This window comes from Labeo rohita, chromosome 20 (genome assembly GCF_022985175.1).
Source record: "Labeo rohita strain BAU-BD-2019 chromosome 20, IGBB_LRoh.1.0, whole genome shotgun sequence".
Classification (NCBI taxonomy): Eukaryota; Metazoa; Chordata; class Actinopteri; order Cypriniformes; family Cyprinidae; genus Labeo; species Labeo rohita.
The window spans coordinates 6138132-6150828 of NC_066888.1; the positions used below are offsets into that span (position 1 = coordinate 6138132).

The following is a 12697-nucleotide window of genomic DNA, read 5'->3' on the forward strand; positions in this document are numbered from 1 at the left end:
TTTTGTCACTAATCTTACAAAAATTATAAGACGACAACAACACAAATCATTTAAATAATGGCATTATTATAAGGAATCTATATATGCTCACTGTGAGTAAAAATGTTAACTGCATGTGCAGTTGTTCACAAATGTTGTTTTTGTCAACAAATGTCATTTAAGAGAGATTCAGATGATCATCATTACATTTTGGTTTCAATCATCTTGCAAGTTCTAATAAAGCAGCTGACAAATTGGCCATTTACAGTAATTAATTAAAAAAAAAAAGTATTTTATTTAAATTAATTTTATTTACACACCAGGCTGACTTTTTACTTCTAATTTGGCACAAATGTTAGGGATAGTACACCCAAAAATTAAAATTACTCCATGATTTACTCACCCTCAAGCCATCCTAGGTGTATATGACTTTTATATGACGAATACAATTATATATTATAGTTATATTAAAGAACGTTCTAGTGGATGACGTAGGATGTAGATGAACGCGGTGACAAATGCAGAAGCGATGAATGCGAAAGTGGAGGAGAGAGCAAAACAAAACACTGGTCATGAATTAGAATTACAAAAGAATTTGAGAATTTGTAGAGAAAAATATTGAAGGATTTTGACATAAAACATGAGAAAGCTGGATTTCCTGTGCTGTTATCAAAATTTAGTTCTTGTGAGACTAGCATATTCTTACTGGAGCTTATGCTACACCTACATCCTATGTCATCCACTGGAACGTCACTCTCTCGTGAACGTGTGTACGACAGTTAGCGGAAGCTACAGATTATGATTTATAAAGTTTTAAATAATTTAAATAATAATTTTCTGACAAAAAACATCAATTCACTTCAGAAGGCCTGTATTAACACCCAGGAGTTGTGTGGAGTACTTTTCATGATGGATGGATGCACTTTATTGGACTTCAAAATCTCAACACCCATTCACTGCCATTTTAAAGCTTGGAAAAGCCAGGACTTTTTTTTTTTTTTTTTTTAAATGTAACTCTGATTGTATTTGTCTGAAAGAAGAAAGTCATTTACACCTAGGATGACTTAAGGGTGAGTTAATTGTGGGGTAATTTTCATTTTTGGGTGAACTATCCCTTCAAGGTCAGACCCTGACTAAATGAAATTTTTGTTTTTTGGGCCTTCAGTATCAACAGAGGAGGACTCAGGGTTTGTGACAGCGGCGCTGGGAAACACATGGAGTCACAGCGTGAACACACGCCTCATCGTCCAGTACGGAGACGCAGAACGGAGACAGGTAAACTAACTCCTTTGATAAGCGAACTTCATCCCAAAACCAACATCTAACCAGGTGACAAATTTGTTTAGTAGGGATTGTGGGAAAAGCTATATATTTCAGCTGTCTTGATGACATCATCTCCACCATTTTTTGTCCAGTTAAATTCTCTCTACAATGAAAATGTAACTCACAAATCGTGATTCTGCTGCTTGTTTTATTTAAAAAAAGGACTCTCTCTTTAATATGTCCTCCCTTAACTTCAGGAAATACATCAGCACAGGGAGTAAAACTGCAGTCGTCTGGCGATTTCATCTTTAAGACAAGCTTAAAAAGAAAGAAAATCGCTTACTCCACCAGCCCTCTCATTGTTTAGGCCTGCCCTACTTGTTTTCATCCTGTCAAATGATGGCATACCTCATTGCCCCTACACCCTCAGAGCCTTGAGGACTTTGTTTTTCTCTTTTCCGAATGAGCTCCCACCTAAAGAAAGGCACACTGATAGAGAGGCAGTGGTCCAAAACTGCTGGTACACAAGGAAGGCAATGGTGCCTGGCTCTTTTGTGCGGTTCAGTGGATCTGGCAAAGCCACTTCAGTAAAAAAAAAACTCAGAAACTCCCTGCTTTGTAGCCATTTACTGAGGAATTTATCCATTAGAGGTAAAGTCATATGACTTCCTTGCGTGAAAGATGTGCGTTTGGGTCAAAGTAAAGAGATCTGGGTTGGTTTGAGTGAGCAGAAAGCTTTGTGTCCATGTGTCACGGCGCATCAGTGAGGAACTGCGTTCACATAAAGCAACTGGCAGCAGGTTTGTAAAAACTAACTCATTCTTAACCACAGGTAACCAGATATCCCTGCAAATGCACCAGTTTATTTTTATACAAATAAGCCTAGAGCAAAGCTTGCTGTGTGCGGATGGTTCACTTGAGACTCTCGTGAAGTCCCAAGGAATACCGCAGTCATTAAGCAGAAGTCACAAAAGCTTCATTTGTTTACTTATGTTTGGAGTCTGAATCATTTCCGACGAGTGTTTACGCAACAGTTAGCAGACAGTTGCGCCCTTCATCTCATGTCTGTTTCCTCTTTTGAGTTTTGATGAGTTAGTTTTTAACTAAGGTGTCTCATTTTGAACATGCCACACCCCAGTGCAGGGTTTCGATATTAGAGGCTGATGACAAAAAGAGTCATGTTGATTCTCAAGAATCTCTAATAGGCAGTGACGCAGGTTGCCGGCAGACTCTGCTGAGTCTGGTAACCCAATGCTGCTGCTTTCCTACAGGCTGTTTTCCAGGATCCTTTGCTTGCTTTTATGCTCATTGACGTAGCAGCCCCATAAATGGCTTTATTTGTTGCCTAAGGAGAAAGAGTTCAGTCATGTGAAAATCTGAAATTCAAGTATTATTAAGGTTGTTAATATAGTCAGCTAAATATTATTAGTAGTAGTAGTGTTTTATTATTATTAACCGTATTGTAATTGTTACACTCTTAAGAATAAAGGTGCTTCATGATGCCATAGAAGAACCTTTTTTGTTTAAATGGTTCCATAAAGAACCTTTAACATCTGAAGATCCAAAAGATTCTTTGTGGCAACAGAAGGTTCTTCAGATTATAAAAAGGTAAGAAAGAGATGGTTCTTGGAAGAGCCTTTGCATGAATGGTTCTTCGTGGAACCAAAAATGTTTCCTCTATAGCATCGCTTGAAGAACCTTTTGAAGCACCTTTATTTTTAAGAGTGTAGAATGGTCATGGATGAGCGATTTCCACATAAAAATGATTGTGCAGACCAAACCATAAGTCATACAGAGACTTAGTTCTCACCGCCCACAACGTGACCGAGGCTTGTCCCCCTTGGCCTGACGGGGGGAGCTACAGCGCTCAAAAGTATGAAATCGCTCATAACTCCTAAACCGTCAGTCACAGGCTCAAGTGTCTTATGTTGTTGGAATCCCTGACTCACACCAGACCAAACGCACACTCGCACGCTCAGATTTGATCGTGAGCTTGGTGAAATTTTCTGGTATTTCGCATTTTTTGCAAAACCTACTTTTGCAGACTAGTCCTAGGTTCATAAAGATTCCCTGAATAGAGAATATCAATAATTATCAAAAAAAAAGTTCAACTTTTGACTTTTGACTGTGACAAAAGAACGCCAAAATGTTCGAAAGGGGCAGGGCCACTTTTAGTAAAATGCCTATAACTCCTAAACAGAATTAGATACTTTCACCAAACTCAGCACACTTATGTACAAGCTCAAGCTGAGGTCACAGGACAAAAATTGCGGAGATTGGCCACTTGGTGGCGCTATTAGAGGGGAAAAACATAAAAATGGTTATAACTGTACAGCCATTTGTCCTGTCAACCTGAAAATCGCTGTACACGATCTTGGTCCAAAGTGCCACTAGTGTCTATGGGGACATTTGCGTATCTCGAAAAAACAAGTCCGCCATTGGCCGATGAAGTTTGAGCACCTATTAGACAACATTAACGGAGGCGATCGGAATGAGACTCAGTGGGCCTCTTTGACTCACAGCCTTAAATGTGTGTGAGAAATTCGAAAGAAATCGGCCACTGGGGGGTGGTATCGCATTTTTTGAGGACGTAAATGATTGTACACCCAATACTCATATCAAATGATAAACCTCCTCGTTCCGAACAACGTTGCCTCTAGAAACACTGCTGTCAATCAAAATGTTTTTTAAATGATTGAGAAGATGTGAAAAGCCTACTTTTTGCAAACTAGTCCTAGGTTTTTCACTCAGTCTGGACAAAACACTGCAGTGCAATTCTCTGGAGTCTCTAGGTCAATAATGATCAAAAACATGTTGAAATTTACCCTTTGGGAAGCTATAACGGGGTCTTTTAGAAAAGGGGCCTGTCCAAATATACACAAACGCCTATAAAGTCTAAACGAAAACTCAAAACTTCACGAAACCCGCTGAGTGGGTTATTTAATCATTGATTTAGGTGGTTACAGGCTTTCTAAATAATATGTAATGACTTTTTCCTTATGTGCTTAAGTATCTAAAGCACTTGAACCCCAGTACACTGTAAAAAAACATAAAAAAACACAATTTGTTGAGTCAGCTTAAAATAATTTGTTACCCTGCTGCCTTAAAATTTCAGTCAACTAAAATAAGTTTAGTCAACTTGAAATGTTAAGTTGCAATAAGTAACAACTTAGATATTCATGTTTGCAAAACTTAACAGATGGGTAATTAACCCAGCTGCCTTAATTTTAAGTTGATTCAACTCAAATATCTAATTTGTCACTTAGTATAATTTAACATTTAAAGTTGAATAAACTTTTTTGAGTTGACTAAACTTAAAATTTTAAGGCAGCCAGGTTACAAATTATTTTAAGTTGACTCAACAAATAGTTTACAGTGCAATCACTGCTTACAGCTATATTTATTATTTTATTATTATTATTATTATTATTATTATAAGTAAATAAAATACTGAGTGTGTCAGATTCAGAAACATACAAAATGTGTAGAGCAGTGAGCCCCAAGGACTGGAGTTCAGAACCACTGCTTTATAGGATACAGATGCACTTGTATCAGTAATTTACAGATATTTACTAATATTTTTAATGTTGAACCATTCACCTAAAGGAAGAGCAGTGGAAGTTTGATTACATAGAAATATATTATATTATTTAGAATTTGCTTACATATTCTTAGACATTATTATTATAAGTAAATAAAATAAGTAGGGGGAAATCGGTTGTCTCCTGACAAATTTTTTATTTTATTTTATTTTATTTTATTTTATTTTATTTTATTTTATTTTATTTTATTTTATTTTATTATTTTATTTTAAAACACTTTTTAAATGATCTTCATTTGGGGTCTATGTGTGTGTACACTACTGTTTAAAAATTCAGTCTTTTTTTTAAATAATAATTCATAGTTATTCAGTAGGGTTGCATTAAATTTATCAGTAAAGAGTTTTACATTGCTATGAAAATATATTTCAAATAAATATTGTTCTTTTGAATTTTTATTCATGCAAAAAAAAAAAAAAAAAAAAAAAAAAACACAAATAAAACACATTTTTTATTTTATTTTATTTTATATTATTTTATTTTAAAACCCTTTTTAAATTATATTCATTTAGGGTCTTTGTGTGTGTGTGTGTGTGTGTGTGTAAACTACTGTTTAAAAGATTCAGTGTTTTTTTTTTTTATTTATTTATTTTTAAATAATAATTCATAGTTACTTAGCAGGGTTGCATTAAATTGATCAGTAAAATGTTTTATATTGCTTTAAAATTATATTTCAAGAAAATATTGTTCTTTTGAACTTTTATTCATACAAAAAAAAAAAAAAAATCCACAAATAAAAATTATAAAATGTTTCTTGAACAGCAAATCAACACATTATAATTATTTCTGAAGGATCATGTGACACTGAAGACTGGAGTAATGATGCTGAAAATCCAGCTTTTCTATCATTTGAAATTGTAGTAATATTTCACAATATGTCTATTTTTGATAACAGAAATGCTGCCATTGTGAGAGGCTACTTCTTCTTTCAAAAGTATCATATTAGCCCAAATTTAGCTTTGCATCACAAGAATAAATTACATTTTAAAATATATTAAAATAGATTTATTTTATTTTATTTTATTTAATTGTTTATTCTAAATAAATGAATACAAATAAACAAATACATATTGTTCTTTTGAACTTTTATTCATACAAAAAAAAAAAAAAAATCCACGAAAATATTGATACATTGAAAATGTTTCTTGAGCAGCAAATCAGCACATTATAATGGTTTCTGAAGAATCATGTGACACTGAAGACTGTAGTTAAGATGCTGAAAATTCAGCTTTTCTATCACAGAAATAAATTCCATTTTAAAATATAAATGTGTTTAAAATATGTAAATATTATTATTTTAATGTATTATAATACTGAGTCCATTGTGCACCATAATTAGCTATGAAGCATTGGCCTTGTATTGTTATTGTGGCCTTGAAGTGACACACAGCCCTTCTCTTACTCATTCTGAAACTTTTCTTGTTTCTCGTGTTAGATCGTCATAGCCAAATCACCCGTTGCCCCTTTTGCAGTGCTGAGCTACACCGTTCAGAGGGAGGGCATTCGTCTCGAAGGTGAGTGTGCTCGATAGACCGCATACTGACAAAACTGAACCTCATGAACTCATGCCCATGTAATCTCCTGCAATAATCACAATATGTCATGCTAAAACATGACACCGGTGTAAGGCAGGTAAGTACATGTTTAAGTACCAGTGGAAATTATTCATAAGAAGTGATCTGACGTTGCACTAAGTAATCATGATATCACACAGGAATGGTATAGGTGACATTAAATCAGCACATCGAAATGTTTAAGCGATTTCTTACTGATCCAGGTTAGACTTAAAAGCAGATGTATAATATCTTTTAGTTTTGTTTTAGTCATGCAAGATTTCAGTTGTTGCAGGCTAGTCTAGTTTTTAGTAACTGAAAGTCACAGTTTGTTTTAGTTACTGAGTGTCAGTAATCTGAATCATAAAAAAACACCACTGTTGGTTTGAGAAAAGCTAATAACACAAATCCACTCATTTGTGCGTGCGGTTCTGCCCACTGCATTTTAACATCAAGGACCTCTGGCTGTCCTGTCAGGACCGTTTGAATTCATCCGTGGCCTTCGCAGCTTACCTCGCGGCGGTTTGTGTGGATTCCCAACACCACAAAACTTTAATGGGAAACAGGATATCAGAGGAAAAAAACTGTGGGAATGTTTTGACTCTTTGGCAGAGGTTTATGGTGGTGTATATGTGGTGGATTGCTGACAGCACTTGGAAGAGAATTCAAAAGCAATTTACCTTGATGTACCCGAGTTCGTTTTGGGGTTTGGAATTGAAGGCGTTTGCTTATGCATTTTCACAAAAAGCTATGATTGATATCAGTGGTATCAGTTCAGCATAATTTAATAACAAAGAATAGTCAAACAGCTCACACTTCCTGTTAATGCCTGTGCCACAGCTGATATGAGCTCACATTCAGGAGCTTGTTCTTGTTTTTGTTGGGTTTTATTAGAGGAAGCAAGTATTAAATTAGCACATTTGGTGCTTTTGTTTAGAGAGATGTTGTCGATTTTGTGTGGGAAATTGATTTGTAGTTAAAAAAAAAAAAAATTAGAGCTGCAACTGAGAGCTATTCTGATAATCTGTTAATTTGTTACTTAGAATTGTTATAATTGATAACCCCTTTTTATTGAAAAAAAAAAAAAAAAAGTTTTTGTTTACCGTTACACCCCTAGTATATGCATTTTATATATATGCATATACTTTGTAGGAAAAATAAAATTAATTACAATAATGATAAATAAAAATAAATAAAAATAAAATAAAAGTAAATAATTAATATTATTAATAATATATATATATATATATATATATATATATATATATATGTGTGTGTGTGTATATGTATATATGTATATGTATATTTTAATAATTGATATTTATTATATATATATTTATTTACTTACTTTTATTTGTATTGAATATTGTTTATATATATATATATATATATATATATGTGTGTGTGTGTGTGTGTGTGTGTGTGTATATATATATATATATATATATAAGATTTACAAATTGACAGCACAAAGGGGGAGAAAAAAAAAAAAAAATATATATATATATATATATATATATATATATATATACATACATATATATATACATTTACTTTGTAGGGAAAAATACAATAAAATATTCAATACAAATAAAAGAAAGTAAATAAGTAATTAAATAAATTTATATATAATAAATATGAATCATTTTTATTTTAATTTACAGATTTACAGCACAAAGCTGCATTTACTTTTAGGGAAAAAATAAAATAAAATAAATTACATGAGTAAATAAATATATCTAGAATAAATATAAATTATATAAAAAATAATTAACTGCACAAAGCTGCATTTACTTTGTAGGGGAAAAAAATAAAATAACGTAAAATAAAATAAAATACATAAGTAAATAAATGTATACATAATAAATATAAATTATATAAAAATCAGTTAACTGCACAATGTTGCATTTACTTTGTAGGGGAAAAATAAATAAAATGAAATAAATTAATAAATTAATACACTTAAATTATAAAATATAAATTAAAAATATTTTAAATCTATTTATTAAAAAATAAATATATAATAAAAAAAAATAATAATAATATTGTTTTTATTTATTTTATTTTTTCATTACTCCACAAAGCTGCATTTACTTGATCAAAAATACAGTAAAAACAATACTGTAAAATATTAACGCAATTAAAAGTTGATGTTTTCTGTCTTGATGTATTTTAAAAATGGAATTGCTGTTAAATGGCAAGTTAAATTTTTTTAGTGTCACATGATCCTTCATAAATGTTTTACAACATTTTACAAAAAATATCTTTAAATTTTCTATTGTTTTTTTTTTAATACATAAATAAAATTCCTTTGTTATGCACTTTGTAGAGTAGCCAAACAGCAATAATAATAACAAATATTATCCAATATTTGAAATGTTGAACCTAGATGTTACGATAGTACATTCACCTAAAAGAAGAACAAGTGTAAATCTAGTTACTTAAAAATGTATGATATTATTTACAATTTACTTATTTTTTTCCAAACAAAAGTCTTAATAAAACCTAATATAATTATTTTTGACTTTAGTTTTTCAGACCATTCTATCCTTTGGCCAGGAAATTTGACTCTGATACATCAGCAATTCCCTATTTCTGTATTTTGCTGACAGAGCTTCTCTATAGAGTGTTTGTATGGTTGTGTGTCTTTGTGTCGAGAGTGAGAGCGTCTTATGTGTGTCCAGTTCAATCCAGCTATTGAATAGTTTTGCTGTGGTCTGGCTCTCTGCATCAGTTGTGTTAATCAGTCACTCTCTCTTTCTCTGTCAACAAGTGCATCTTTGATGTGTGGTGCGCAAGGCCTGCCAGCTTCAAATAAAGCCCCTGTATGAGAAAGGCCTTTGAAACACTATTCACACACTTCTCTCTGAGCTCTTTACACAGTGTCCTCAAGTCAATTGCACACGCACACACTAACGCTTCCTGCCAATATTTGATCCCAACACGTTGCTGTACTTCACTTTAATCCAGAAATAATTATGGTTGGTTACTGGTGTATGGGCGATGCCAAAAATGCTAATGCAAATAACTGAAATAATAGAAACCCTAATGTCCTCCTATATATCTGAAACAAACACCTCTTTTCCCATGACATATTGTGCCATACCGGTCAATGCTGCCTCATCTCGAAATGATCTCACTACTTTTAACTCGTTGTGTATTGCTGTCATCCCTCCATGTTGTGTAACTTCCTTTTCCGTAAGTGTCATGAGACATTTTTATGTGGTTTTGCAAGAAGTTGTGAGATTGTTAGTTATTCTCAGTATTTAACTTTCCAATAAGGCTAAAGTTAAAGTTCCTGGCAGGAAACAAATCCGTAGGCCCTCTTACAGTAGATTTTGTCAAAAAATGAGAAGATGTGAACAATTTTCACCAACTGCCGAATTTTCATAATAGATACACTACTATTGACATATGGAGTCAGTAAGATTTGTTTATTTATTTATTTATTTACTTATTTATTTATTTTATTTATTTTGTTACTTTTTTTTTTTTTTTTTTTTTTTTTTTTTCGGAAGGATACATTGTTGATTAAATGTTACAGTAAAAGTAATTGTACAAAATATTTAAATTTCAAATAAATCTATACACTACCAGTCAAAAGTTTTTGAACAGTAAAATTTTAATGTTTTTTTTTTTCTGTTTTTTTTTTTTTTTTTAAAGAAGTCTTTTCTGTTCACTAAGCCTGCATTTATTTGATCCAAAATACAGCAAAACCAGTAAAATGTTGAAATATTTTTACTATTTAAAATAATTGTTTTCAATTTCCATATATTTTAAAATGTAATTTATTCCTGTGATTAAAGCATTTTCAGCATCATTACTCCAGTCTTCAGTGTCACATGATCCTTCAGAAATCATTCTGAGATTTGCTGATTTGCTGTTTATGAAACATTTTTTAAATTATTATTATTATCATTATTTGAAACAGTTGAGTACATTTTTTTTTTCAGGAATCTTTGATGAATAGAATAATCCAAAGATCAGCATTTATCTGAAATAAAAAGCTTTTGTAACATTATACACTATACCATTTAAAAGCTTGGCGTAAATATATATACATATATATATATATATATATATATATATATATATATATATATATATACAGTGGGTACGGAAGGTATTCAGACCCCCTTAAATTTTTCACTCTTTGTTATATTGCAGCCATTTGCTAAAATCATTTAAGTTAATTTTATTTTTCCTCATTAGTGTACACACAGCACCCCATATTGACGGAAAAACACAGAATTGTTGACATTTTTGCAGATTTATTAAAAAAGAAAAACTGAAATATCACATGGTCCTGAGTATTCAGACCCTTTGCTCAGTATTTAGTAGAAGCACCCTTTTGATCTAATACAGCCATGAGTCTTTTTGGGAAAGATGCAACAGGTTTTTCACACCTGGATTTGGGGATCCTCTGCCATTCCTCCTTGCAGATCCTCTCCAGTTCTGTCAGGTTGGATGGTAAACGTTGGTGGACAGCCATTTTTAGGTCTCTCCAGAGATGCTCAATTGGGTTTAAGTCAGGGCTCTGGCTGGGCCATTCAAGAACTGTCACAGAGTTGTTGTGAAGCCACTCCTTCGTTATTTTAGCTGTGTGCTTAGGGCCATTGTCTCGTTGGAAGGTAAACCTTTGGCCCAGTCTGCGGTCCTGAGCACTCTGGAGAAGGTTTTCGTCCAGGATATCCCTGTACTTGGCCGCATTCATCTTTCCCTCGATTGCAACCAGTCGTCCTGTCCCTGCAGCTGAAAAACACCCCCACAGCATGATGCTGCCACCACCATGCTTCACTGTTGGGACTGTATTGGACAGGTGATGAGCAGTGCCTGGTTTTCTCCACACATACCGCTTAGAATTAAGGCCAAAAAGTTCTATCTTGGTCTCATCAGACCACAGAGTCTTATTTCTCACCATCTTGGAGTCCTTCAGGTGTTTTTTAGCAAACTCCATGCGGGCTTTCATGCGTCTTGCACTGAGGAGAGGCTTCCGTCGGGCCACTCTGCCATAAAGCCCCGACTGGTGGAGGGCTGCAGTGATGGTTGACTTTCTACAACTTTCTCCCATCTCCCGACTGCATCTCTGGAGCTCAGCCACAGTGATCTTTGGGTTCTCCTTTATCTCTCTCACCAAGGCTCTTTTCCCCCTGATAGCTCAGTTTGGCCGGACGGCCAGCTCTAGGAAGGGTTCTGGTCGTCCCAAACGTCTTCCATTTAAGGATTATGGAGGCCACTGTGCTCTTAGGAACCTTAAGTGCAGCAGAAATTTTTTTGTAACCTTGGCCAGATCTGTGCCTTGCCACAATTCTGTCTCTGAGCTCTTCAGGCAGTTCCTTTGACCTCATGATTCTCATTTGCTCTGACATGCACTGTGAGCTGTAAGGTCTTTATATAGACAGGTGTGTGGCTTTCCTAATCAAGTCCAATCAGTATAATCAAACACAGCTGGACTCAAATGAAGGTGTAGAACCATCTCAAAGATGATCAGAAGAAATGTCACGAATACTTCTAACTAATGAATACTTGTAACCATGTGATATTTCAGTTTTTCTTTTTTAATAAATCTGCAAAAATGTCAACAATTCTGTGTTTTTCTGTCAATATGGGGTGCTGTGTGTGCATTAATGAGGAAAAAAATGAACTTAAATGATTTTAGCAAATGGCTGCAATATAACAAAGAGTGAAAAATTTAAGGGGGTCTGAATACTTTCCGTACCCACTGTGTGTATATATATATATATATATATATATATATACACACATATTTACTCCAAGCTTTTAAATATATATATTAGCATATTTAGAAATTAATACTTTTATTTAGCAAGGATGCTTTAAAAATGATCAAAAGTGATGATAAAGACATTAAAAATATTACAAAAGTAAAAACTAAAATAATGTTTCTATTTCAGATAAATGCTGTTCTTCTGAACTTTATTCTGTGCTACAATGAAAATTATTTTTTTCAAAGAAGTCTTTTCTGCTGACCAAGCCTGCATTTATTTGATCCAAAATACAGCAAAAACAAACATTTTAAAATATTTTTACTATTTAAAATAACTGCTTTCTACTTAAATATATATTAAAATGTAATTTATTCCTGTGATCAAAGCTAGATTTTTTTTGCATCAATATTCCAGTCTTGAGTGTCACATGATCCTTCAGAAATCATTCTAATATGCTGATTTGTTGTTCAAGAAACATTTTTATTATTATTATTATTATTATTATTATTATTATCAATATTTGAAACAGTACAGTTTTCAGGAATCTGTGTGTGTGTGTGTGTATATATATATA

At 33.0% G+C, this 12697-nt stretch overlaps 1 protein-coding gene across 2 annotated transcripts in view; it reads left to right on the forward strand.

The window, feature by feature from the left end:
• rad51b (RAD51 paralog B) overlaps positions 1–12697 on the forward strand; it is a 50694-nt gene that overhangs the window by 21140 nt on the left and 16857 nt on the right. For both annotated transcript variants that reach the window (XM_051139446.1, XM_051139447.1), the window contains exons 8-9: positions 1145–1254; positions 6277–6355. In XM_051139446.1, the coding sequence (XP_050995403.1) occupies positions 1145–1254; positions 6277–6355 (189 nt within the window). The remainder of the gene's footprint in view (positions 1–1144; positions 1255–6276; positions 6356–12697) is intronic.